This window comes from Mauremys reevesii, linkage group 12 (assembly GCF_016161935.1).
Source record: "Mauremys reevesii isolate NIE-2019 linkage group 12, ASM1616193v1, whole genome shotgun sequence".
NCBI lineage: Eukaryota > Metazoa > Chordata > Testudines > Geoemydidae > Mauremys > Mauremys reevesii.
Window position 1 is genome coordinate 13,255,712 of NC_052634.1, and position 26,216 is coordinate 13,281,927.

Below are 26,216 nucleotides of genomic sequence, written 5' to 3' on the forward strand. Positions count from 1 at the left end.
TAATTTTTTAAAGTTTTTTAAAAAATGAAAAATTGTTCTATTTCCAACCTTGCAAAATGGAAATAACTGACATTTTTGTGAAGTTGTTTTTATCAGTTCCAGAAATTATTTGCACATCAAAAATAATTAAGCAAAAGATTTTGAAATCCAAATAAACTTGACAAACTGCTAGACATTTACAGACACTTTGCAAATAGAAAGGTGCAATTCATCAGGTAAACTATTCACAGCAAATTATGCTCCTAATTCTAGTTCTCACAGAAAATGATTAGATTTAAGACATCTGAATAAATTTCATTTAGAAAATGTTGATGCTATGACTACTAGGAAATCACAGATTTTTAAGGCCAGAAGGGATCAGTGTGATGATCTAGTCTGACCTCCTGCATAACACGTCATAGGACTTCCATGTAGTAAGAACACCAGAACGAGTCTTTAGTTGTGGTTGAACTAGAGCATATGTTTGGAAAAACACCCAGTCTTGATTTAACTTCCAGGGATCCATCACAACATATTGTTCCTAAAATAAATAAATAATTGGAGATATACCAATCTCCTAGAACTGGAAGGGACCTCGAAAGGTCATTGAGTCCAGCCCCCTGCCTTCACTAGCAGGACCAAGTACATTCTAGCTGATAGGACAGATACCAGACTTCTGGCTTTCCACCCTCATACTCATTCCTTTTATTTTGCATCTCAGAGTGTTTGGTGACGCTGTGGAATGGGCACCTGTTCAAAAAAAATTTTTAAAATTTGAGCACATCCCCTAAAGTAGGAAGAGTATGTGTGATTAAGACACAAGGTTACCAGTTAGGAAATCAAAAGTAAGATCCTCATCCTTTTCTGCCATATAAAAGGGCAGGAGAGGTGTAAAGAGGCCCTAAGTGTCATATCTGCCTGGTGGAGGATCCCCCCAGCACAGGAACTTGAAGACAGGTGTAAAGTTTCCCCCTCACTCCCCGAGGACCAGCTTGTGAGCCCCTGACATAGGAGGCAGGGCTAAGGGGAGGAAGGATGTGTCCGTATTGGGCCACCCGGAGAGGCTGTTCTAACATAGATGGGCCCCCAACACTAAGGCTGTATCTCCACTACAAGCTGGGGGTGTGATTCCCAGCTCGTGTACACACGCACCCTAGCTCACTGAGAGCTAGTGTAAGTATATATAGTAGCATAGGCACCATGGCACGGGTGGCATCAGCATCAGCACAGCTTAGCCAGGCCGAATACAAACCAGGGTGTACATACCCAGCACAGCGTAGCCGTGCTGACGCTGCCTGTGCTAATGTGACGCACAGAAGAAATCCTCTGTCTAGGATTTGGAAGAGAAATGACACGGAGTCTTATTTATATATTTAATTTTTAATTAAAAAATAAAGGTTATTTTAATACATCTCTTGCAGCCTTCGGGCAAAATGCACCCTCAACAAGACTTTAGGAAACATGATGCATATCTATTCTTGGCACACAGGTCTTAAAAACAAACACGAACTTTCTTCAGCCACTTCTTAACTCCATTGCTCTCCCCTAACCCTGAAAATATTTAAATGCTTCTTGGGGGAAAAAAATACAAACCCTACAATAATTAGAAATGGGCCTGAAGCAAAAATCCCAGTTCTGGAGCAGCTTGAAATCCAAACCGTGATCTCAATCTAGATTTTACCCAATGGCCGTTATCTTTATAAAGGATTGCTCCACATCCCACATCTGATCACCTCAAACCTCCAAGGAAGATCTGAAATCTCAACCTTGACCTGGGTCTGAATCTTGCACCTATCTTTATAATGGGCTGAACCAAAACCCTCGGTCTGTGCATCCTCCAAAAAACTGTTTCACTTGGGCCCATGGCTAACAGAAATAAGTGCTGGTTAAATGAGAAATTGTGCTGTAAAAGTTCCCTTTTTCCTGGCAGTCATTGCCTTGAGGCCGGATTGAGTACTCTGTCCATTTCTACCTTAAAAGGCAAAGATAAGGTCAAGCGAACACACCGAACCCTCCAGGATGGTCATATCACTACACAACCACCTCCCGTGGCATGAAAGGAGCCCTGGGCTTTTCCTGATTCTCCAGGCTATTTCAGGTTTCTAGACACACAGTTTCGTCTGGAAGATAGCTCTAAAGTACTCAGGCCCCCTTGTTATCTGCAGGGAGGACTTACACATGCTGTTGGGAAGGGAAAGACGGTCACCATACGCATTGGGTTTCTTTGTTCCACGGTAGCCCACGCTGGTTGATTCCCAGTGACACAAAGTGCACAAGCTCCTGATTTATACACAATGTCTTTTTGGTTTTGTTTTTTTTGTTTTGTTTTGTTTTTTTCTCTTTCCTTTTTCTGTTTTTTTTTTCTTCTGTTTTTCCTCTTTTAACTCGAGGGCGTTGTCTCCTCCGGGGAGGGCTCCAATGTGTGCTCCGGAGACTTTCCCGTCTCCAAGGAGACTTCAGGCTTCTCCTCTGTCAATTCAGGCTCTTCTGGGGCCTGAGATGTCTCCAACATCTGCCTCTGAACTTGGATGTTCATCTTTTCCTCTGCCTCGATCTCTTCTGAGGTGGGGATGGAGTTTTTCTTCGGGCGGCCTTTGGGCTTTGTCGGAGCTTCCTGCCCACCTTTCAGTACCTGGAACAAAGATAATAAGTGTTTGAACCATTCTGAACTGCACTAGTGTCTGCCATCGAAGTTCCTGATGGTACTTTTAACATTAGGATGAAATCTATCCCTGTTCAAAGAGCTGGCCCACGGTTTAGGCACCCTTACCTCCTACTCCGGACTCAAGTGGAACTTAAGTGATGCGTAGGCCTTGTGGGACTTAATTAATTTAAATGGAGACAAGCACAAATCCAGCACACACTAATATCTCAGACTTTATGTAGGGTCCATTTGCTCATTTTCACTGGGCTGGGGAGGGACCCAACTCTCAACACAGCACACACACGGGCTTGTCCAAAATTCAGCTCCCTTACTGAGATTTTCTTTTCATTCTTAGCTTAAGGAAGAACAATCAAACCTCAGCCTGAGTTTCCAAAGTGAGTTTTTCTCCTCCTGTCAGCTCTCCCTTGTCTCTTAGAGACTCAATCCTTTTTACTAATGGAATGGAATTAATAGCTTTGGAACTAATGAGACCCATCTGGTCTTCCTACCAGGATAAGTCAGCAAAATAGCTCTGTCACCTCTATTATCTCCATTTTGCACACAGGGCAACTGGGGCAAAAGAGGAGGCAACTTGCCTAAGATCATGCAGTGAGTCAGTGACAGAACCAGAATGGAACTAATGGGACCTGACTGCCCTTCCTCTCCTCTAATATAATACAGGACAGACACAGAGTGTTGTCATTATTGTAGCTGGAGTGATGAATTGGACAAGTGGGCATTCTAGATGTTTTTTGAAGGACAGGGAGGAGGCTTGGTATACACTAACTGAGAAACTGCATGTAAAAAGGTTTGAAGTTTGGAGTGCATGAAGGAGATGAAGGGAAAGGTCAGGCGAGAAATGTGGGCAGACCATAGGGAGCAGGAGCAGGTGTACAGCAAGAGATGGAGGCAGGGTCAGAGTTAAAGACAGCTTTAAAAGTTAGAAGCAGGAACATTGCCTATCAGAGCTGGACTTAGCTTCATTGAGTTTAAGTCTCTTTGTGTCCCCAACTCCCACTAGCAATAAAAATCCCAGGGTTGCGAAAAAATGAAAAGGGAGAAATTTCTGCTCCTCCCCCTTTCATCCCTTTGCTTTGAATCCACATTGCTGTTCATGGCCAGTCTCACCCAATGTACATTCAGCCATATGAGCCTTTCGGGCAACCAGTTATCAGTAACAAACTGAACATTAAAATTCTGGACCAGATCCTCAGCTGGTGTAAATCAGCATAGCTTCATTGGCAGAATTTATGCCAAAGACATCCAAATGTACACCCAGATTTACTCCAGCTCAGGATCCGTCTCTTTGACATTAGATTGGAGGCCTTGCTGGGAACCTATTAATCTCTTACCATTTTCTTCCACTTCATCCTGCGGTTCTGGTACCAAGTCTTCACCTGGAGCTGAGTCAGCCCCAGTGATTGGGCAAGGTCCAGCCTAGAAGACAAGAGATACAGAGACTTGACAAAGGAAATGTAGAGTCCAGATGCACTGGTGTAGCCAATCCCTGATTGTAACCTGCAGAGAGCCAATGGGAGGGCTCACATACAGGGAAGTAAATTCCATAAAACGATAGCTATTGGCTTCTCCTAACTTGTCTTTTCTCTCCAGTTCAGAGGAGAATTAAAAATCAGTGTAAACAGTCTTGATCCAAATTTAGGATCCAATGAAATATGGCCTTATGGAGGAAGCAAGAATGGTCTTGTGGTTATGGTGCAGAACAGGGAGATAGGATAGCTGGTCTGTTTCCATCTCTTCCTATGTGTTTTGTTGGGCAAGTGAATGAGGACAAAAGTTTGGTCGTCCAGCTGGAGACAACTTGGCCCTGATATTCAGCACCTTTGAAAATCAGGCCTTAGGTGTCTCAAGATAGCACCCAAGAATTGACACCCAAAATCAGAGGCCACCATTGAAAATTTTGGCCATGTCTTTATTGTGCTTCACTTTCTCTATCTATAGACTGGAGATAAGGATGCTTTCTAACCTCACAAAGGTGTTGTGTGTCTGAATTTATTAATTTGCTGATGTTACAGTGATGAGAGCTCTAGAATGCCTATAAATAAATTTGTGTGTGTTGGGCCTTCTGGGGACATACAGTAGGCAGCACAGATGCTTATCCTAATCTATCCGGGCCAAACCTCCAAATCTATAGAGGTTCCTTTATAACTATTAATCTATTTATTTCTTTACAGAGCCTGAGATCTGGAGATCCTGGGCCAAATTCATCCCTGATGAAATTCCTTTATTTGTCACTTAAGTGAGAATGAATCTAGACCTAGTGGTGCAGTGGACCTGCATTCATGATGAATTTGGCCTTGTGTGATTCAGAAATTCTAAGTAGAGCTGGGCAAATGTTCTGCAACAATGTGAAACCATGCAAAACTCAGATGGGTTCAGGTGCAAACATGGAGTTGCATCTAAACGTGTTTTAGGTCCTGTGAACTTTCTGTGGACCTTTTTGTAGTCCCTGAAACAACACGTTGTATGTCCCTGAAACAGCTTTGGAAACACACTTTCCAAAGCTGAGTTTTTCATAACAAAAGTTGTGATCCAACTGGATATATAGTGAGGACAGTCACACATGCCTATATTCAAACACCCTAACAAACAAACTCACACATGCTTTTCCCACTTTGGGTCCCCTTTGCAGTTAAAGGGGCTGATTTTCCATCTCCTCATACCACTCACTGTACTAAATAGCTGGGGTATTGAAGTCAAAGGAGCTACATGGATGAGTTTGGGAGAACAGAATCAAGCCCAGAGGTTCCAGACATTATCCCATCTTCACTCCTTTGCTTCTAATTAGCCATCCAATTAAGTAGCTCCCCATGCTCCTCAATGTAGCCCCCTGGCAAAGGACACAAGAGTGAGTGTAAATCTCAATCCATGCCCTTGCCACTGCGTTCCCAGCTCATGAGCTCCCATGGGAAATATGTCTGCTTGACGAACTCTTGCCAGGAAGTCTGTGTCTTGTCACACCTAGATTACCTGTAACCTTTACAACCTCTCTCCGTGTGCATTAGCATAACTGGCATTGCCTAGGAAACCAAAGAAACAAATAGAGAGAGAGAAAGGAAGAGCTAGGGGAGCAGAGATTGCTCATCAGCCACGGTCATGTACAAAGCCAAAAAACTTTCATGCCTCTAATTAATTCAGCAGCCAAGACTGCTTGATTGATGGGGTCACTCAACTAGTCACATGAGGCAGTGCTGAGCCAGTCAGCACAACACCTGAGCCTTAGGGGATACAGAATCATGCCAAATGGGCCAGATATCAAAAGATAGCATGCTGGGTACTGAGCTCTTTCAAAAAACCATGGCGTAGGAGTCACTATGGGAGCTGCTTAAAATTTGACCCCATTTAGGTGCTTAGATGGGAGTTGCACTCATTTGAAAACCTGTCCCTGACTGTGGGTGCTAAGTGTTTGAAAATCTGGCCCAATGTGACCTGTGCATTGATGACATGATTCATCAGATAAAAAAATAAGCATATAAGTTAGAGGCAGGCTTGGCAGAATTCAATATGTATTTTTTTTATAGTTTTGACAGATATCATTTATTTGTAAGGTTTTTGTATTGTTAATCAATTTAAATTTTCACAGTTGCAGGAAATTATGGCGGGGGAGGGTCAGGCAAAAGTGAGGGAAGTCACACAATAATAATTTAACGACAGTAGACGTTGAGATTCAAAAAGTTAAAGTTTTATAAATGTCAAGATCACATCAAATTATACAAAGTGAATGTCCTGAAATCAAATGATACAAAGTTCTCAAGCAGCAATTTTCTTACGTTGCCTATCTGTAAATTTTGTTTATCATCTATGGGGAGGGGGGAATTTAGTCAGTTTGTGTATGTACAGTGAAAACAACATTCACTGATGTTTACTGATAAAAATCTAATCCTTCCAACCTTAGGCCTCAGAAGTAGTTTAAACTAGGGGTTGGTGACATGTGGGGTTTTATATTTTGTGAACCTCTCAAACACTTTCTTTAGGTTTGCAAAACTAATCTGAGTTGGCAACAAACAGCAGTCAAACAAGCCTAATTCAGTATAACTAGAGCTGATCGGGAAACCCAGACACTTCTCCCCTTCAACATTTTTCAAATCAAAATATTTTGGGTTTCTGTGGGAATTTTCTAAAGAAACGAAATAAAAATCTTCACTTAGTTTCATTTTGAAATGATGTTTTGAAATGAAAATTTTCATTTCATTTCCCAGTGGCAAAACAAAATGAAAATTTTTGTTTCATTCAAATGTCATTTTGCTTCATTTTTTGGAGACTGAAATTTTTCAATTTTCTATTTTGGTTTCTGGATTTTCAGGACTTTTCCTCTCTCTTTCTCTCTTTCCCCTCTCTTCCTCTGCCCCCCCTTATTACTTTTTCTACCTTTTTTCCACTGGGAAAATTGGGGAGTGGAGTAAAAAGTATGTGAAATTGGAATGAAAACAAATTTCACACTTTTTTCCAACTGAAAACAAATTGGAAAATAGTGAGAAAGTGCATGAAAATTTTGGGAAACAGTTAAAAATGTGAAAAGTGGGTTTTTCCTCACTTTCACATGCTTTTTTTTAATCTTTGCCCCCTTTTTAAAAAAAAGAGAAATTCCCCCAATCCAAAAACTGAAAATGAACAGCTGAAATGTTTTATTTCCCAAACTTGAAGTGAAATTACATTTTAAGTGAAAATGAAAATGTCATTTAGACATACATTGATTCAAAATGAAACAACCATTTTCATTCAACTTAAAATGTCACCATTTTAGGGGTCACCAAATGAAATTAATAGGCAGCAGGTTTAAAACAAACAAAATGAAGGGTTCCTTCACACAACACACAGACAACCTGTAAAACACTTTACCAGAGGATGTTGTGAAGGCCAAAACTACAACAGGGTTAAAAAAAGAACTAGATAAATTCATGGAGGGTAGGTCCATCAATGGCTCTTAGCCAGGAAGGGCAGGTATGGTGTCTCTAGCCTCTGTTTCCCAGAAGCTGGGAATGGGCGACAGGGGATGGATCACTTGACGATTCCCTGTTCTGTTCATTCCCTCTGGGGCACCTGGCATTGGCCACTATCAGAAGACAGGATACTGGGCTAGATGGACCTTTGATCTGACCCAGTATGGCCATTCTTATGTCATTTTTGTTTTAGTTTTTGGAAAACAAAACACCCTGATTTCAAAATGAATATTTGGGAGTTACATTTTCCAGTCAGAAATCAGAACATTGAATTAAAATTTCCCCATGGAAAATTTCAGTTTCACCAAAACCATATTTTCTAAAGGGAAAATTGTAAGGCAGGGGTAGGCAACCTATGGCACGGGTGCCGAAGGCGGCACATGAGCTGATTTTCAGTGGCACTCACACTGCCTGGGTCCTGGCCACTGGTCCGGGGGGCTCTGCATTTTATTTAATTTTAAATGAAGCTTCTTAAACATTTTAAAAACCTTATTTACTTTACATACCACAATAGTTTAGTTCTATATTATAGACTTATAGAAAGAGACCTTCTAAGAATGTTAAAATGTATTACTGGCACGTGAAACCTTAAATTAGAGTAACTGAATAAAGACTCGGCACACCACTTCTGAAAGGTTGCCGACCCCTGTTGTAAGGTATAAAAATCTCAACCAGCTCTAAATAGAAACATAAACAGTCTTGGTCGAGAGACACTCAGGGAGAGATTGTGACCATCCCTACTGGCGGCTGCAGTGGTGCTGTTGCACAACAAACCCAGCTCCCCATTGCACCTCTTGTTTATGGACTAGTCATAGTCACAGCCCTCTATGTTCCCCAAGGGCAAAGACTGCTCCAGTCTAGTGTTCATAGTGGAACTAGCTTCTCTAGAGGGGCTGGGTGATGGGCAGGTTTCTGCCTACACACCCACACCCATACCTGAACTAGCCAGTGGAACTGAGCCAGTATGGGAGAGGGAAAACATGCTGCACCCTTTCAAAGGGTGTAGCAGGGGAAAAAGCTTTGCTCTCTGTTCCTTGCATGTATGTCTCTGCATAGATGCATGCTGCTATGCACATGTATCGAGCCCTCTCTTTATACAATACTCGCGGTATGTGGTTTCCATTCATTCATTCTATTCAGGTCACCTTTGATCCTGGGAAAAGTTAGCCTTGAAATTGAATCTGGTCTTCTGCCCAAGTCCTCCACCAATGGCAGAGTCATCTTTCTCGGTCCCGAAGACATCACAGTTCAACTGGAGGGCCCTCAGCACCGCAACGGCTGAGCAGCCCTTCTGCTGCTTCTGCTTTTTCCACTTTAAGAAACATTTTGGTCCTGTGTCTTTTTAAAGTAGTAGTGATAGGCAGTGCCATGGCAGAGACTCTACCCTCAGTGCAGAAAGCCCTTGCTATGCATGGCCAAAGTGCCCTCCAACCAGCCCTTGCCATGCATGACTGTGCACTGATGCATTTGAAATGAATAGAAGTAAACTAGGGAGGAGCCAGATATAGTTTCCAGCGTGCCTGCTGTCCCCTCGCCTTGTAAAAGCAACTGTAGTTCGGAGACAGTCTTTAGTATTTAAAGACAATGTTAAAGGTACCTGATGAAGCAGTGAGTAAATGGAGATCATGTTTCTTTATGGGAATCACAAATGCACTTTGCACTGGGGTCAATGACAGCACCCAGTGCTAGCTCCTGGAGAATCAGGCCCCCGATGTGTGACTTACACGACCATTTACATCACTGCTGACAGTTCAGCCCAGAGGTCTGGGGATTTGTTCATAAACAAACTAGGGAAATGCAACCTAGATGGAGCTACTATACGGTGGGTGCAAAACTGGTTGGGAAACCATTCCCAGAGAGTAGTTATCAGTGGTTCACAGTCATGCTGGAAGGGCATAACGACTGGCGTCCCACAGGGATCAGTTCTGGGTCCGGTTCTGTTCAATATCTTCATCAATGATTTAGATAATGACATGCAGAGTACACTTATAAAGTTTGTGAATGATACCAAGTTGGGAGGGGTTGCAAGTGCTTTGGAGGATAGGATTAAAATTCAAAATGATCTGGACAGACTGGAGAAATGGTCTGAAGTAAATAGGATGAAATTCAATAAGGACAAATGCAAAGTTCTTCATTTAGGAAGGAACAATCAGTTGCACACATACAAAATGGGAAATGACTGCCTAGGAAGGAGTACTGCGGAAAGGGATCTGAGGGGGTCATAGTGGACCACAAAGTTAATATGAGTCAACAGTGTAAAGCTGTTGCAAAAAAAGCTAACATCATTCTGGGATGTAATAGCAGGAGTGTTGTAAACAAGGCACGAAAAGTAATTCTTCTGCTCTACTCTGCGATGATTAGGCCTCAACTGGAATATTGTGTGCAGTTCCGGGCGTCACATTTCAGGAAAGATGTGGACAAATTGGAAAAAGTCCAGAGAAGAGCAACAAAAATGATTAAAGGTCTAGGAAACATGACCTATGAAGGAAGATTGAAAAAACTGGGTTTGTTTAGTCCAGAAAAGAGAAGACTGAGGAGGGATATGATAAGAGTTTTCAAGTACATAAAAGGTTGTTGGGGGAGGGAGAAGAATTGTTTTTCTTAACCTCTGAGGATAGGACAAGAAGCAATGGGCTTAAATTGCAGCAAAGTAGGTTTAGGTTGGACATTAGGAAAAACTTCCTAACTGGCAGGGCGGTTAAGCACTGGAATAAATTGCCTAGGGAGGATCTCCATCATTGGACATTTTTAAGAGCAGGTTGGACAAACATCTGTCAGGAATGGTCTAGATAATACTTAGTTCTGCCATGAGTGCAGGGGACTGGATTAGATGACCTCTTGGGTCCTTTCCAGTTCTATGATTCTATGATTTCACTCATAGTGCTCAAGGCTGCACTGGGCCCTATATTTTCCTCTGTGAGCTCAGAGTTTTACCTACCTGTCCTCTGGTTTTCTGAGAGTCACGTGTGTGAATCCCCTGGAGATGGCTAGGTCTCATAGGAAACGCCTACACAGCAAGCAGGATCCCGCAGCAGCATGTCTCAGAGCCGAGGTTTACAGACTCAGGCTTACACTACAGCACAAAAAACAGCTGTGTAGACATTCGGGCTCCAGTTCTGAAGCCTACCCCCATTCCTAGAGCTCAGGCTCCAGTCTGAACACCAGTGTAATCCTTTTTTTTAGTGCTGTAGCATGAGCCTGGGTCTGCAACTCACAGTGGCAGGATTCTACCCTAAGGGTCGTGGCCCCGGAGCCACTTTCCCAGCCTCACTTCCAGTCACACCCCCATCCCGTTCCTCTGACCTGTCTGGTGTGGACAGATACTTCTGCTTTTGGAATTTCTTCTCCAGCCCCATCAGCTGGAGTTCCGTGAAGATGGTCCGGCTTCGGCGAGGCTTTTTCAACCGCGGGGTGGGCTGCTCCCCTTCCGACTCACTGCTAGCGTGGGTTTCACTGGCTTGTGTCTCCGCGCTGGTGGCTCCCAAGGAGGAGTGGGGTGACAACGCTCGGGAACTGGGAGCTGCAGGGCCGAGGTGAGGGACCACAGAGGGCTGCCGGGTGATGACGGAGATGAGAGGATATGCCCTCAGAGATGGGGACCCTAGGAGGGAGAAAGCACAGAAGGGAAGTACAGTTCAGTGGCAGTATTGTCCAGTGGATAGTGCCCTGGACTGGGAGTCAGGAGACCTGGTTTTCACTCCTGGCTCTGCTGCTAACCTGCTGTGTGACCTTTTTTAGCAAGTCACTTCCCCTCTTTGGGCTTCTATTTCCTTTTTCCCCTCTTGTCCCTCCCCACCCCCACCCCCCCCTCTGCTTTGTCTGTCTTATCTATTCACACAGTAAGATCCTTGAGGCAAGGAGTGTTTTCTACTGTTTGTTTGCCTAGTTGCCTTCTCTAGGTGCTACTGTAATACAACTAATAACTAATCAATTCAGTCATAAGTAGAGCTGTGTAATTCCAGATGAGGAGTTTATTAGCCCCCAAAAATGCAGTTTGGGGATGACCCAAAACTATTTGCAAATTCAGATGAAACTGGGCAAATAGTTTTGGCCAAAACAACAAGGGGTTTTTTTACGTCTGAAATGTTTCATTTAGACACTTTCAAAAATGAAACATCTTGATTTTTCATTTCAAAACAAGATTTAATTTCTAAATGTAATTAGATCTATTTAAATGAAAAGGTTTTAAAAAAATCCAAAAACTAAACTTAACAAAAACAAACAAAATATGGTTTTGGGTCAACCCACAACGATGATTTTTTTTGGATTGTTAGGTTCAGCCATCAAACCGAAAAAACAATTGTTTGCTCAGTTCTAGTCCTGAGTAATATATGCAGTAGAGGTGGTTCACTTTACCATCTAGTTTGACTGAGAGACGAAATCAAACCAAACTTTATGCCTGTCAGTCATTTAACCAGTGGAACTCTCCTTCTCTGTTGACCCTGAATGAATCCCTAGAAATGAGCCCAGACTGGACCATCAGGGCTGTACTAACCCTGAGAACTAGGCAGAAGTTCAGCTCTGGCTCAAGCACCAATCTTTGTGGCTAGGGGGCCACTCTGGAAGATCAAATCCAAACATGCCCAAACTCTAGTGGAAGTTCTGATTCCGATCCAGGCTTCCCAACCCAGGCGTGAGTCTACTTCAGCAGCATCCCCAGTTCCTAAGCCCTGTAAATCAGGCACCCTCCGACACCTTTGTGCAGTGAAACTGGACCAATTTGTGGGGAATGTATGTTTCATTGTGGTGCGATAGGAACAAGAAATGTAGGGTCAGGACTCCTGGATTCTATTCACTGCTTTACAGCTGACTTGCTGTGTGTTCTTGGGCAAGTCACATCACTTATCTGTGCCTCAGTTTCCCCATCTGTAACACTGGAATAATAATCCTTACCTCAGAGTTAAGATTTACCTAGGGAGTTAAGGTTTAATGCATTAATGTTTGTAAAGTGCTTTGAGAGCTTTAGACAAATGGTGCTCTAGAAAGGCCAGGTCTGAGTACCATCATTGGGCCAGATTGTGAACCTCTTACACCTACTGATGGGCACCTGTTTACACAAGCAGTTCTGTGGACCTCATTGGGACTACTTCTATGAGCAACTTTTCACCATTGAGAGTAAGGACTTGACCATCTGGCTCAGAGAATGAGCAATCACGTTACAAATGCTGTTAAAAGCTTGTGAGTTTCTCTCTTTTTGGATAAATTATCCTTTCAGAATCTCATTGTTCGTGCAACCAGGATTAGATTCTATTATTGTCCTCTGAGGTAGAGGACAGGGGTGTCACACTTACCATGGTGAGCAAGCCAAAGAATAAGCCAGCACTTAGCAGCTCGATAATCAGAAATTCCATAATCATAGTGAAGTCTTTAAAAAGGGCAGTTCTAAGAATGATGGCTGAATTTAGTCATATCTGGCAAAATGATTGCAGTGCTATCCAAACCTCTCTAGTAGCTGCAGCGATCTACAAAACCCAGCTGATTGCTGTGATCTCTGCCGCTATTTTTCCCTCCACATCAAAACTTTATTCAATATGAAACAAAAACAAAACCTGAAATCCAAGAGAAGATAAGGCAAGAATTTACCAACCACCATTAACTGTTGTCATAGGGGAAACAAAACAGCGATGTTTTGTTTCTATGGATCCTTTAGCACCTCATGACAATGGTGATTTACAAATCCACCAGCTTGCTGGACCAAATTCTGCTCTGATTTGCCCACCAATTGCTATACAAAGATGGTAAGTTTCGGTAGAACTCAGCCCTTCACTTTACGGTGCCTGGTGTCTTGAATTCTGCCTTCACTGATACTTCCGCAGCCTCACTGGCGCCAGCTGGGTTGCGTGGGAGTAACTGAGGGCAGAACATCGCCCACTGCATTGGAACCATCTTGCCAGTTGGCCACTGCCATTTCTTTCTCTGCCACTGTGGTTTATGAATGGCGATGTGCTCGCCCCCCGCCTGCAGCCTCCTTTGTGCCATCTACACCAGAGCAAACAAGCTGCAAGGCCCCCCACTAGGAGAATACCCCCAATGCAGGAGGCTCTCTGCAGGAACCATGGGGCCAACTCTACCCCTGCCCTGCCTGGCAGGAAGCCCTGGCACAGGCGATGATATTGGGTGGGACCGAAGACGTGTTGGCAGAGTGGCTGGTGGCAGTCCTATGCCTTGTCTGCTGCTATGATCCATGGGGGCCTTAGCAGCTGGGCTATCATAGGGCCCCTACCAGACCCCAGCAGGCCCAGGATAGGGAGACAGCAAGCACCATCCCTTGTGCCAATACAGGAACAGATATGGCCCACTCTATCTCCTAGTCCAATATCAGGCGGTCTTGGTTAACAATTTCCCAACCATGGTAGAGAGCCCAAGACCCCCCTGCGCTGCTGCAGGGCTCACACGCCAAACCTTTTCTCAGAACCCAAAATGCCATTCCTATTCTTGCACATAGGTGGCTTTTGGCCACAGCCAGACACCTAATTTCTCCCTTACACCCCTGTGTGTTTCCAGTGTAGCAGGGAAGAAACCGCAAGATTGTTAAAGAACAATAAATCACCCAAGCTCAGAAACGTCTGAAAGGCTCCAGCTGATTGAAACCTTGAGAGGGAAGCATTTTTACAAGGGACTGGCCTTTAGGGAGCTTAGCAAAGGATATTTTATAGCAGAGCAATCAGTGATATGTAGTTTCCTCCTTGGGTTAGGGGTGGCACATGGGACTGCACAGTGGGAGAGCTAGAACAGCTCCCAGAGCTAGGAAAAACTCAGACGTCAGGGATTGTTCTTTAGACTGCTGAAAGCTACTTATGTAAGAGGAATATGTAAAGGGGAAAAGGGAATCTCCTTCCTTGTACCATGATCACTGGCCTATACATGTATGTTTATTATGCAGGGTAAGACACAATGGTTGGTTATTGTATAAAACCTGATGAATGCTGGGAAGCACAAGGGACGAGATTTCACAAAAGCATGGGTCCGGATTTTCAAATACTCAGTCCCCTCAAATGGGACCATATTTCAAAGCGCTTAACTCCCATTTAAGCCCCTAAATAAGGGACATATTTTCCAAAGTGCTCAGCACCCAGCAGATCCTGTTGTGACACCTCTAGCCAGATTTTCGAAAGAGCTCGGCGCCTATTTATTTTGGTCTCTATATGGGAGCACTTCCTTACTTTGGAAAATCCGGTCTGTTTCCCATGAGTGCTGGGTCACAAATAAGGATTTGCTATTGTCAGGCTGCTTATGAGTGCTAGGCAGTAAACAGCTTGTTCGAGCTGTTGGCTCTGACTATTTTCTATTCATTTATTATTTGGGAATATAAAAAAAAACTGTAGGTCAAATATTGGGCCAAACAATTGTAGCAACATCTCTTTAATTGGCCATTATTAATAATAATAGTAAATAATCATTTTTATTTGTATTTCCATAGCATCTAGGGGTCCTATTCATAGACCAGGAACCCATTGTGCTAGGCGCTGTACAAACATAGCACAAAAAGATAGTCTCTGCCCCAATGACAGCTTCATATTTAAGCTTCTTTCTAGGTATACTCTGTCCTGTCTTGGCATGGGGGATGGGCTAGATGACTTCTTGCGGTCCCTTCCAGCCCTACATTTCGGTGGAGATGCCTCATCTTCACTCCACTACCTGACAAGGTTTCTCAGATTTCTCCTCCCTAGTTCTGAAGGAATAAGGAGAATTTGCCATGCAGGATGGTTGAGAGACACAGCAAGGAGAGCGCTCAGAAAGATACTTGGGATCTGAGACTACTGACACTGTCTGAGGGAAGGTGACAGTTACGAAAGTAGGCCAAAGTCTATGAGCCTTGGTCTCCTCTTTCACTGGTTTAAATCAGGAATAGCAGCAGTGTAGCCAGCAGAGTGACATGGTTGAGACTTTCAAAGGAGCCTAAGGGAGTAGGGCATCCAACTCCCAAAATCCCAGACATAAAGGTGTAAGTGAGGTGTTGCGGAGGCCCCATGGGTCTGTCTAGCTAGGTAAATTTATAGAGCATTGATCGCTGAAGAATCTAGGCTCTAGATCATAAAGTAAAAAGCTAGGGTACAAACTGATCTGAATCTAGGTGCCTCAGAGGTTGGGGGTGTTTGGATGCAAAGCCCTTCCTGTTCTATCTAGATATATCATTGATAAGGTTTCAGTCACTATGGTATCTAGATGCCATTTGAACAATTCAAATCCAAACAGTTCTGGATTTCAGACACCCCTAAGTTTGAATCCAAATATAGATTCTGAACATCCCAGAGTTCAAAAGTGTTTGGATCCTTCTCTAGACAGACACAGTAATTGTGGAAATGAAGCAATTTCTTAATCACCAACAAATTAAATATTGGCAAATGGCTCCGTCTGCTCAGTGCTGTCATGACTTGCTCGGTCTTCAAACATAAAGGAGCTGAGACAGCTGTTTTTCCATTCAGTAGCTCTGTCTTAGTGAACATTTCCAGTTGGATATAGACTATAGACTTCCTCATATCACTGTACCCAACACCAGCAACAGTTGGACTGTCCGGTTGTATCTGTCCCTGAAGTGACTAGATGTTAAGGCTGATTTGTCCACGGTCTGTCATATAATAATACTTTGAATTTCTATAGCCACTTTTAGTCTGAATATCTCCAAGTGTTTTTCAAAGAAATCAATCAAGCCTCACAGTGCCCCTGTGAGATGAATGACTATTACTATGTCCACTTTACTGGTGAATAAATGATCCAGAGTGACGTTAACTGACTTGCTCAAGGCCACATACTACCTCCGTGGCAGGGCCAGGAATAGAACCCTGGAGTCCTGGTTCCTAGTTAGAGGCATGTAAAATATTCATAACAAAATACAAAAAGACTCAGAATTCAAAAGGATTTTTTTTCATCATGAACACCAAGAAAACAGCAGAAAAATCATCCCATTTCCCCAAAATAATTTAATCCAGAATAAGAATTTTTACCAGTCAAAGCAGGCTCATTTCTCAGGCATAACTCAGAACCCTATGGCAGCGTGTTACATCCACTTCCCACAGATGTGAACACAAGGTGCAAGCCAAGGGAGAATCAGGTTCCCCTGAGCCGTTTCTGAGCCCAAATGTGCTAACAGAAACTGAAAACACTTGCTTTTCATCAGACCGACCTGAAGTCAGCTCCAACCATCTGTTGGAAGGTTTTGATTAAACTCTTTATGACCACTGGACACGACAAATATATCCCACCACAACCCCCACCGGATCACATTTCAAAAGTTTCATGAAAATTAAATACTTCAGACAGATCTTTTTTTTTTTCTTCTCCCCTGCACGTCTGGGCTCTGTGCAATCTATGCTGCATACCTTTGACACAGACAAATACGAACTAGGGGAGAAAAGGGAAAGCACTAATTAATTGCACTGTTTGACTGCCGGCAATGGCAGAACAGTTTCTCCTCCTGGGCAAAGTCAGCTAATTCTGTTTTGGAAAGAAAGAAGAAGGAAGGAAAGATTTATGGATCAGCTCCCTTGGCAGGTCAGCTCAGCTCGGAGGCAGAATAAGATCTCACTCGGAACACGCTGCAGCGAAAGGTAAATAAAAGAAGAAAATGAACTTACGACACAGGAAAGTCTATAAATCTGCACAGTCCTAAGTGTCAAAACAAAAGGAAACCAAAGAGGAGTTTAGTTCATTTTCCAAATGAAACATCAGCTTCAGACTGCGGTGAAAGTGCAGGCGGCCTGAAGGAAGAAAAGAAACCTTAAATATGGAGCTGGGCAGAAAATGGGGAATTTTCATCAAAAAACTGAAAAGAGAACAACAACAAAATTAGTTTTCAGCAACCAAAAATTTTGGCTGAAATTGTTCATTTTTCTGACAAAAATATTGAAAATGTTCTAAGAAAGACAATACTTTCCACAAAAATTTCTGTTTAATCAAAAATCCAATTTTCTGTTAAAAAATTGCTGGTAATTTTTTGGACCAGCCCTGCTTAGAAATAAGGAAAGATAAATCATTTGGATAATCGTTCAGAGGTTGCCTAATTCTGCTCCAACTGAAATCAATAGGAGTTTTACCCTTGGCTTCAATGGGAGCAGGATTACGCCAATGCTGAGTCTGTTCAGCCCTTGTGGTGGCAGAGAAAAGCTTGAAAACATGTACCCTAAATGTTCTGACAATGGAAGGCAAATAAAAAGATCTCAAAATGTATTATGTATACTTTTTAAAAATCTCTTGATAGTTCCTAGCCTCAAAATATGCTACAGATTCTTGAGCACCATCTATTAGGACCTTGTCTATTAATGACTTATTTCCATATATATGTATAGACACAGAGCACTCACATCACAGAAGGAGGCATTGAGGTGAAAATCCATTTGGAAATTAAAGTTAGTGCAGAACACAGCAGGCTGCTAAGGATGCAGAATTTCTTGCTGGGAGCATAGGCAACTGGTGCTCCAAGATCTGCACTGGTTTCCTACACATTTTGGGGCAGAGGGTAAGCATTGATATTGAACTAGAAAGCTTTAAATGTCTTCAGACCTTCCTACCTGCAGCAGCACCTCTCACTGTGCCATACTGCCACAACAGATTAGCAGGGACACAAGAACTGGGTCCCCCCACTCAGTATAATTGTGAAGGGGCTTCCGCCAGAGAGCATTCTTTGTCAGATCCCTTTTCTTTGGGACATATTCCCCACTGTGGTCTGCAATAGCATGCATCTGTCAATCTTCAGGGCTTGGCAGAATGCTCATCATTTTAGAAGTGCTGTTCAAGAAGTAGATACTGTTGGGGTGATCTGTAGGGGGATTTGGTTTATGGCTGTGTTGCTGGTTATTTGGTTGTTATTCGAAGATATGGAGATACTGTCTGTTTCTTTGGGGAGTAGTATATTTTAGGTGATTGTCAGAGGTGCTCAGATTGGCACCTCTTCTTGATTCATAAAGCTAAGCAAAGAAACACCTGCCATTCAGGCTTCTGTTAGGTTCCCTGTACAGCCATGCATTGCAATGGATATTCCCAGTTTTGCCACTTCACACAATTTTATCACAAGTCTCAGGATATTTGGTGTTTTACTTAAAGCCCCAGCTCCTGGAGTTGTGGGACTGCATGGGAATCTCAGCTTTCAGGTTTTTTTAAAAGTATGTTTTGAACTCTTATGGTTGCAGGGAAAATTATAAAAAGTGACCCAAGTGCACCCGAAAGTCTCAGAATTCAAAGGGCAAATAAAAAAGAACCCAGCATGTATAATTTCTTTTAAAAATATCTCTTGATTTTTAAGACCAATTTCATTATTTGAGGGGGGTCCAGGTTTATGCTTTTTGAACCTTTGGATTAGCAATACTGGATTCCATGGGACCGGATGCAATGCATACGAGGGTGCTAAGGGAGTTGGCGGATGTGATTGCAGAGCCATTGGCCATTATCTTTGAAAACTCGTGGTGATCGGGGGAGGTTCCAGACGATTGGAAAAAGGCAAATATAGTGCTCATCTTTAAAAAAGGGAAGAAGGAGAATCTGGGGAACTACAGACTGGTCAGCCTTCCCTCAGTCCCTGGAAAAATCATGGAGCAGGTCCTCAAGGAATCTATTTTGAAGCACTTGGAGGGGAGGAAGGTGATCAGGAACAGTCAACATGGATTCACCAAGGGCAAGTCATGCCTGACCAACCTGATTGCCTTCTGTGATGAGATAACTGGCTCTGTGGATATGGAGAAAGCAGTGGATGTGATATACCTTGACTTTAGCAAAGCTTTTGCTGGAGGTGGTGGAATCTCCATCCTTAGAGGTTTTTAAGGCCCAGCTTGACAACGCACAGGCTGGGATGATTTAGTTGTGGTTGGTCCTGCTTTGAGCAGGGGGTTGGACTAGATGACCTCCTGAGGTCTCTTCCAACCCTGAGATTCTATGATTCTATGATTCCAGTCTCTTCTACCCCCGCACAGCACAGGGACAGATTTAAGACTTCCTTTGCCAAGAGCCCCAAGGAAGAATCAGGGCTACCCCCTGCCCGGGGGAGGTACTTCCTGCCAGATCCAATACCTGGTGAAGCTACTTCTGCCAGCAAACCAACCTAGCTTCTCTAGCCAGTGCATTATGTGAACAGAGCCCAGACTCTCCCCATTCCCCATCCAGTCCTACCCAGTTGTGCAAGGATGGAACAGAGCAGCCCCACGAAGGCTACTTCCCTCCCACTCTGGGCAGCTGCTACCCACGATCTGCACAGCTACCCATGTGCCATTGTGCAACCCAGATGGGAATCTGGTCCTGACGTAGCCATAGTGACATGTGTCTATCTGTGTCTACCGAAGTATTTTCAAGGTACCTGTCACCCTGCTCGGCAACCAAAGTCTGCACAAAATTGTACTGGAAGAAAACTTTTAGGGGATGTTTTAAGGTGATGACTTAAGAGTGACTCTCCTCTCACTCATTCCAGTTCTAAGGGAGAATCAGACAATTGTCATGGGGGTGGAGGAGGGCGTGGAATAGTGTAAATCCGGCCTGGTGTACACTTAAAATTTAGATTGAAATAGCTAGGTTGCTCTGGGATGTGAAAAAGTCACATGCCTGACAGACCTAACCCCCAGTACAGACACTGCTAGGCTGACAGAAGAATGCTTCCAGGGGCGGCTCTACGTATTTTGCTGCCCCAAGCATGGCAGTCAGGCAGCCTTCGGCAGCATGCCTGCAGGAGGTCCACTGGTAACACGGATTTGGCGGCATGCCTGTGGGAGGTCCGCTGGTAACGCGGATTCGGTGGCATGCCTGCGGGAGGTCTGCTGGTCCCGCACCTTCAGTGTACCTACCGCCGAATTGCCGCTGAAGCCACAGGACCAGTGGACCTCCCACAAACATGCTGCCGAAGGCAGCCTGACTGCCACCCTCACAGCGACTGGCAGGCTGTCCCCCGCGGCTTGCCGCCCCAGGCACGCACTTGGTGCGCTGGTGCCTAGAGCCGACCCTGAATGCTTCTGTCGACATAGCTACTGCTGCTCAGGTAGGTGGATTACCTACAGCAATGGAAAAACTCCTTCTGTCAATATAGGAAGCAGCCACACTACAGCAGCATATCTACACTGTCATAACTCAGTGTACACATGGCCTGAGAGGAAGATCAGGCCTTCAGGCAGTTACTACCATTGACCAAACCTGATGATAGTACGTATTATCCCTGTGCCACATGGGCTATCTTCTAGAGACAATTTCCGTAAGGTTTCTATCATGTTAAGAACAGATTCTCACAGATGCTTGATCAGACAGCAGCAGCTGCTGCTGCATCCAAAACCCCTCAGTAATTATTTTAAGTTTTCCCCGGGATGCCATATCTTTCCCCCTTAGTTTCGGCAAGTAGATATTTGTGCCCAAACCAGGCAGAGTTAAAGGGTTCCCATCAGGTTTTTTAATAACAGCAACAATATTACACACAGAGATTCCAACTAACGTGAGGAATAATTAAGATACTCAAGCTTTTCTGGGGCTAACCGGATCCCTCAACGTATTCACCGGTATGAACCAGGAGATTACAATAACTGAAGATATGGGGCCAGATTCTCAGCTGGGGTAAGTCAGCATAGGGCCATTGAAGTAATTGGACCAGCTGAGGATCTGGCCCAGACAGTGCACAATGCAGCACAGAAACAAAGAGCCAAGTCTACCCCTCATTTCAAACCATGAGCCTGAGTGGATTTACATCAGGGATGAATTCACTCCAGCGGTTGCATCTGTGGTGTAGAGAGGGTGCAGCTGATGTTACCATTGTTTCACCTAATAGGGTTAGATGATACAATGGTAAACATACCTGAGTCTGTGTGTGTCTCATGACGAGTACAGTACAGTTTCTGCCAGTGGAGCTGCACCTGTTAGGAATTACAGGGCCAAACAAAATCTAGTGAAGACAGGGCACATGTTGGGTAACAGTGGGTAAATCACACTTTCTGGGTGTACAGTTACTTGGTTAAGAAGTCAGCCATGAAACAGTTAATATTAATGATGAGTGACCAAGGTTTGAGATCTGAATAACCCAGAACTTAGGAACAGTTCATTTTTTGATCCAGACCTGCATTTTTCAGCTGACCCCCATCTGTATAGTGGACTGAACTGAAACTCTGGATCCGAATCCTCTGACCCAGACTTTGGAACCAGATCTCAGCTTTGCAGCTCAGGCCCGTCTCTAGTTATTATGTATTAAGCACGGATTCTGAAGATGAGTTTACTTTATTCCAGGCCTGCACCTGGTTGCAATTCCTATACTCCTTGGGATCAGTACATGGGAGCACAGTCACCTGGATGACCAGAGAGGTCTCACAGCCAGGATTTTTAATTGGCTCTCCGTTTTTTGGTTGCCCACAAAGGCCTGCTGTAGCTAAACCGAAGCCAAAGATTCTGCACATGTGCAGCGGTGAAGGGCACTCCTGGAACATTCTGAAAGTTTCCAAAAATAGCCCCAAGACTCAGCCAAAGGTCACAGCACCATGGGAATCATCAGTCTCATGGCGGCTCAAATAAAAGCATAGGATCATTCCTGCTGGTGCCAGAGAATCATTTTCATCAAGGTTCCTCGCTGGGTGCACAGTCCAACAGCTCCCCATTGGAGTTCACAGGTACAGCTTGCACCGTATTCAGTTTCAGTTTCAGTCCATTGAGCTTTACTAGCATGACAACGAAGACAAGTCTTGCCAAAGCTAAATGCAATCCAATCAAGTATCAAAGAGCTTCTCAGTAACCAGTGGTTTCTCTCCCTTGGGAAAAATCCTGATTCCCATTGAAATCAATGGCAATGTCCCCATTGGTTTCAATGGAGCCAGGATTTCACCCCATGTGTCCTGAGCTGGAGGAAAATGGGAAGAAAACAAAAAATTGTGGAAACTCTCTTTAAAATGCCCATTTTCAGCTGTTGTTGAGATTTTCTGACCAAGAGCCCTATTCTCTATTGCCCTGCACCTTGTGTAGTGATTTACACACCTCCAACATAGGATCTAAAAATGCTAACAGATTGGAATTGGTGGTATTTTACATCCACTTTGCACTGGAGTAAATGACAACACATGGTGCAAGACACAAGAGAATTAGGGCCCAGCTCTGCAATGTGTTGCCTTGACAATACTCATGGCTGTTATTGTTCATTTCTCATAAATTGCAAGTTGCCACATATTCTGAAGCTATTGAGGAAGGAGACAGGGAAGGGGAAGTGTGGCTATACTAGTATCCAGCTATCTTAGGGCTTCCTACAATAACTGTCACTGTAGAGTCTAAGAGCTGAAAGTAGTTGACTAAGTAAGAGGTAAAGGTCACAGTTTTTAAAAGTAGGTTTCAATTTTGTGTCAACAACTTTGCACCTGGAATCAATTGGAAGCAGAAGTCTAACTATCCGAATTTGTGTAAATATTAGTTGTTGTTGTTGTTGTTGTTGTTGTTAGCATAATAATACCTAGCAATTAAACAGCACTCTTCATCAAAGTGCTTCACAGAGATTAAAATGCAAATAAATAAACCCATAAAAATCAACTGCATTTACATTTATCTACTAGGCAAAGATCTTAGTGACAAATTCAGATCCAGTTCCATAGCTGAACGTTCCCAAAGTTCTGGCGGGTTTGGCCCAATTTAGGAGTCGACCCGCACATGAAATTTCCCCAAAGTTTGGAGCTGATGAGAGCCAGGGCTTTGATTCAGGCCCATCCCCATTAGCAACTTATTAACTCAATGTTTCTGTATAATGGTTACATAATAATACTAATTAATAAGTGTGAATGTATTGAGGCACCCATGCCTGAAGGCCTTTGGAGGCCTTAACAAAATCTAACCAGAAGGATAATTAATACTTACTTGCTAATAATTACATTTAATATTTATGCCATGCTTTTTACATCTTCAAGGTGCTGCACAGACATTAACTAATTAGCCCAGAACATGGGACAAGTCTAAGAAACTCCCAGAGCAAGAGCTCAGCTCAGTGACTGCAGCAAAGGTAACTCATATAAAACCCTGCATTAGATAGCTCATCCCCTGCATCTAACTCTACTTTAATATACACAATCCAAAATCCATAAAGTTCTTGAATGCAGAGCCCTGAAGGATGCCACTAACTCTTGCCTATAATAATAATAATGCTTTGTACTTCTGCGCTATTCAGGAAGCAGTATGGGTGGGGCACTGAACAGGGGGTGGAGAGGGTCAGAAGACCCACCTCTGCCATAGACCTTGGGCAACTCATTTAACTACTCTGTGCCTCAGTTTCCTAATCTCAGAGGATGATAGTGGTTAGCCACACTTTTTAAAGTGTTTTGAGGTCTAAGGATAGAAAAAGCACTATAGGTGCATTGTTATTGTTATGTATAGCATCTTCTATCCCAGGCTCCCTGTCAAGTTGGATAGTGTTCCAGAGCCTGTTCTACCCTCATTGGAGAAGGAAATTTATAAATAAAGGTGGATGTTTTTTTCAAAGTAGCTTTTAAGAAAACCATCAGGTTGGCTCTCAAGAAATTCCGTGTAGTAAATGTCACAGCACAAGTGACTCTGGACTAACCATTTCTAAGGAAAATACACACTGCTTTCCTAATTAATCTACCCTGCTTCATCTATTCAAGCCACAATCTCTGTCTTGGAAGGACATGCCCCTTTATGATAATCTCTACTCCATAGCTGTGTATGGGTCCAATCCTGAGAGGTGCTGAGCACCATCTTAGAGGAGGTGTGTGCTGTTTCTTTAAATCTGTAGCATGAGGCAGCACAGGTGAGGTGGCTGGGGAAAGGTTCTAGGCAGAAGCAGTGACAGAGAGAGAGAGAGAGAGAGAGAGAGAGAGAGAGAGAGAAGCAGAATAGTTTTAAAGGTGACACAATTTTCTTTATTCTAATAAAGTCTCTTGATCAGTGTTAGAAGAAAGTGACTCTTTCTGGGATTTTTTTACAATTGGCACATGGCACTTTCAAATCCTATTGACTTCACTGAGAATGTGGGGGTGCTCACAACCCTAAGAGGGTCACCCGTTATGTCCCCTAGAAAGAAGAATGGGCCTGAAGCCATGTCGTTTGGAACCAGTTCCAAATGAGCAGAGGGTCTGGGTATGAGTTCCTATTCCAGACCTTTCGTGTTTGGACTCTGAGGGAGTTTTAAGGCCAGGGTATGTCAGTCCCAGAGGAAGCACATCTCTGTAAACCATAGCATTTGGACAACACAGGAAAGTTACTGGGATACAAGCCATCAGTCCATTTACTGTGTCCGTCGAGCCCTGCACAGATACAAAATTTGTATCCACATCCAATCTCCAATCTGCAAACATGGTCCATGGATATCCATAGATTTGCAGGGCTCTATATGTCTGAATCGAGGGGCCTTTTGGCTCCAGCAAGTTAACTTCAATTTAAAGATCATTCTCTTGGACTAAGTCATGCTAAATATTCTGGCCAACTATTTCCTCCATTACCAAGAATAAAATCCTGCTCTAGCTTTCAGAGTTTTATGGGCTGAGTTTAGTAAATCAAACTAGCCGAAAGATTACAGAACCAAATGCTTATAATCGAGGAAATGATTTGCAAACAGCATCTGGTCTTGTTTATTGGAGGTGAGGAGGGGAATATTGCAGGGAGGAGATCCAGCTCTCAGTGTACGCAAGATTAGCCAACAGCAACCATCTGTCTTACACAGATGACAGTCAGATGAAAAGAAACCTCAGGACATTGAGGAAGATTTTGGAAACCCAGGTTTCTGCTCTGCCACAGACTGTCTGGGTGATGCTGGGCAAGTCACTTAATCTTTCTGTCCCTCTGTACAATGGGGATAATGCTTCCTTGTGAGGCATTCATATACAACAGCGACAGGTTCCACTGAGCTCTGTTCAGACTCAGGGATCTGCCAGTGCACCTGCGCGAGGCCGTCAAAACAGGGACTGGTCTACAGACATGCACACTTGCACCATAATAAGGGTTTCAATGAGCACCTTTTGTTACTTCAGTGCAAGTTTGTGTGCAGATGTTTTTAGTTTGGAATAAAGCGCCCCCTTTGATTTAGCTTGAGTTGGTGAGGCTCTTTTATTCTGACATAACCATGGCCCTGTAATAGTTTCTATACTAGATCTGAAAGGGTTAAGGTGGGCCTGAGTGGCCAATTAACCCAGCTGGGTGAGCCCAGCCTAATTAAAGATGGAACTGGGCTGTGACTGTAATGAAAGGAAGCACAGATTAGAAAGGGGCTGCAGGGACAGAGGGAAAGGATGCTACAGTCCCTTTCTGGGCATTTGAGAGAGCAGCAGGGTCATACAAGAAGCCCCGGGGACCCTCTCTTGAGTAGCAGAATCTGGCAAGAGGCCAGGAGAGACGTGGCGCAGCCATGGGAAGTAGAACAAGCTCCAGTGATGAGGATCCCTAATAAAAGGGCAGGATCTGGGCTCCTAGGGAGAGAGCCCTGTGAGGCATTCAACTGAGGAACAGAGCAAGGGGAACTTCAGAGGCATGAAAGGTCAAACCTGGGGAGGGCAGACATTGGGTTAAATTTATACTTTGGGTTTTGGGGTTTCTTGGAGGATTTCAGGGGAGAGCCGGTGAGTCGTGGCCCTGAAAGAAGGGTGAAACTTCAAGGGGTTGTGGGAAAGGCCCACTGACAGGCTGTGGTAGGGTGGTAGCAGCGCACACAGTCTGATGAAGCAGGCCTGGGCTGCTGGTTTATAGGGAACCTAGTGTAG

General features: G+C 43.8%; 1 protein-coding gene across 1 annotated transcript in view; it reads right to left on the reverse strand.

Annotated features, from left to right (window-relative positions):
• Positions 1–1,420: 1,420 nt before the first annotated feature.
• BARX2 (BARX homeobox 2) overlaps positions 1,421–26,216 on the reverse strand; it is a 50,871-nt gene continuing 26,075 nt past the window's right edge. The window contains exons 2-4 of the mRNA XM_039496622.1: positions 10,885–11,182; positions 3,976–4,060; positions 1,421–2,611 (exon numbers count right to left, since the gene is read on the reverse strand). Of these exons, the coding sequence (XP_039352556.1) occupies positions 2,360–2,611; positions 3,976–4,060; positions 10,885–11,182 (635 nt within the window). The 3' untranslated portion in view covers positions 1,421–2,359. The remainder of the gene's footprint in view (positions 2,612–3,975; positions 4,061–10,884; positions 11,183–26,216) is intronic.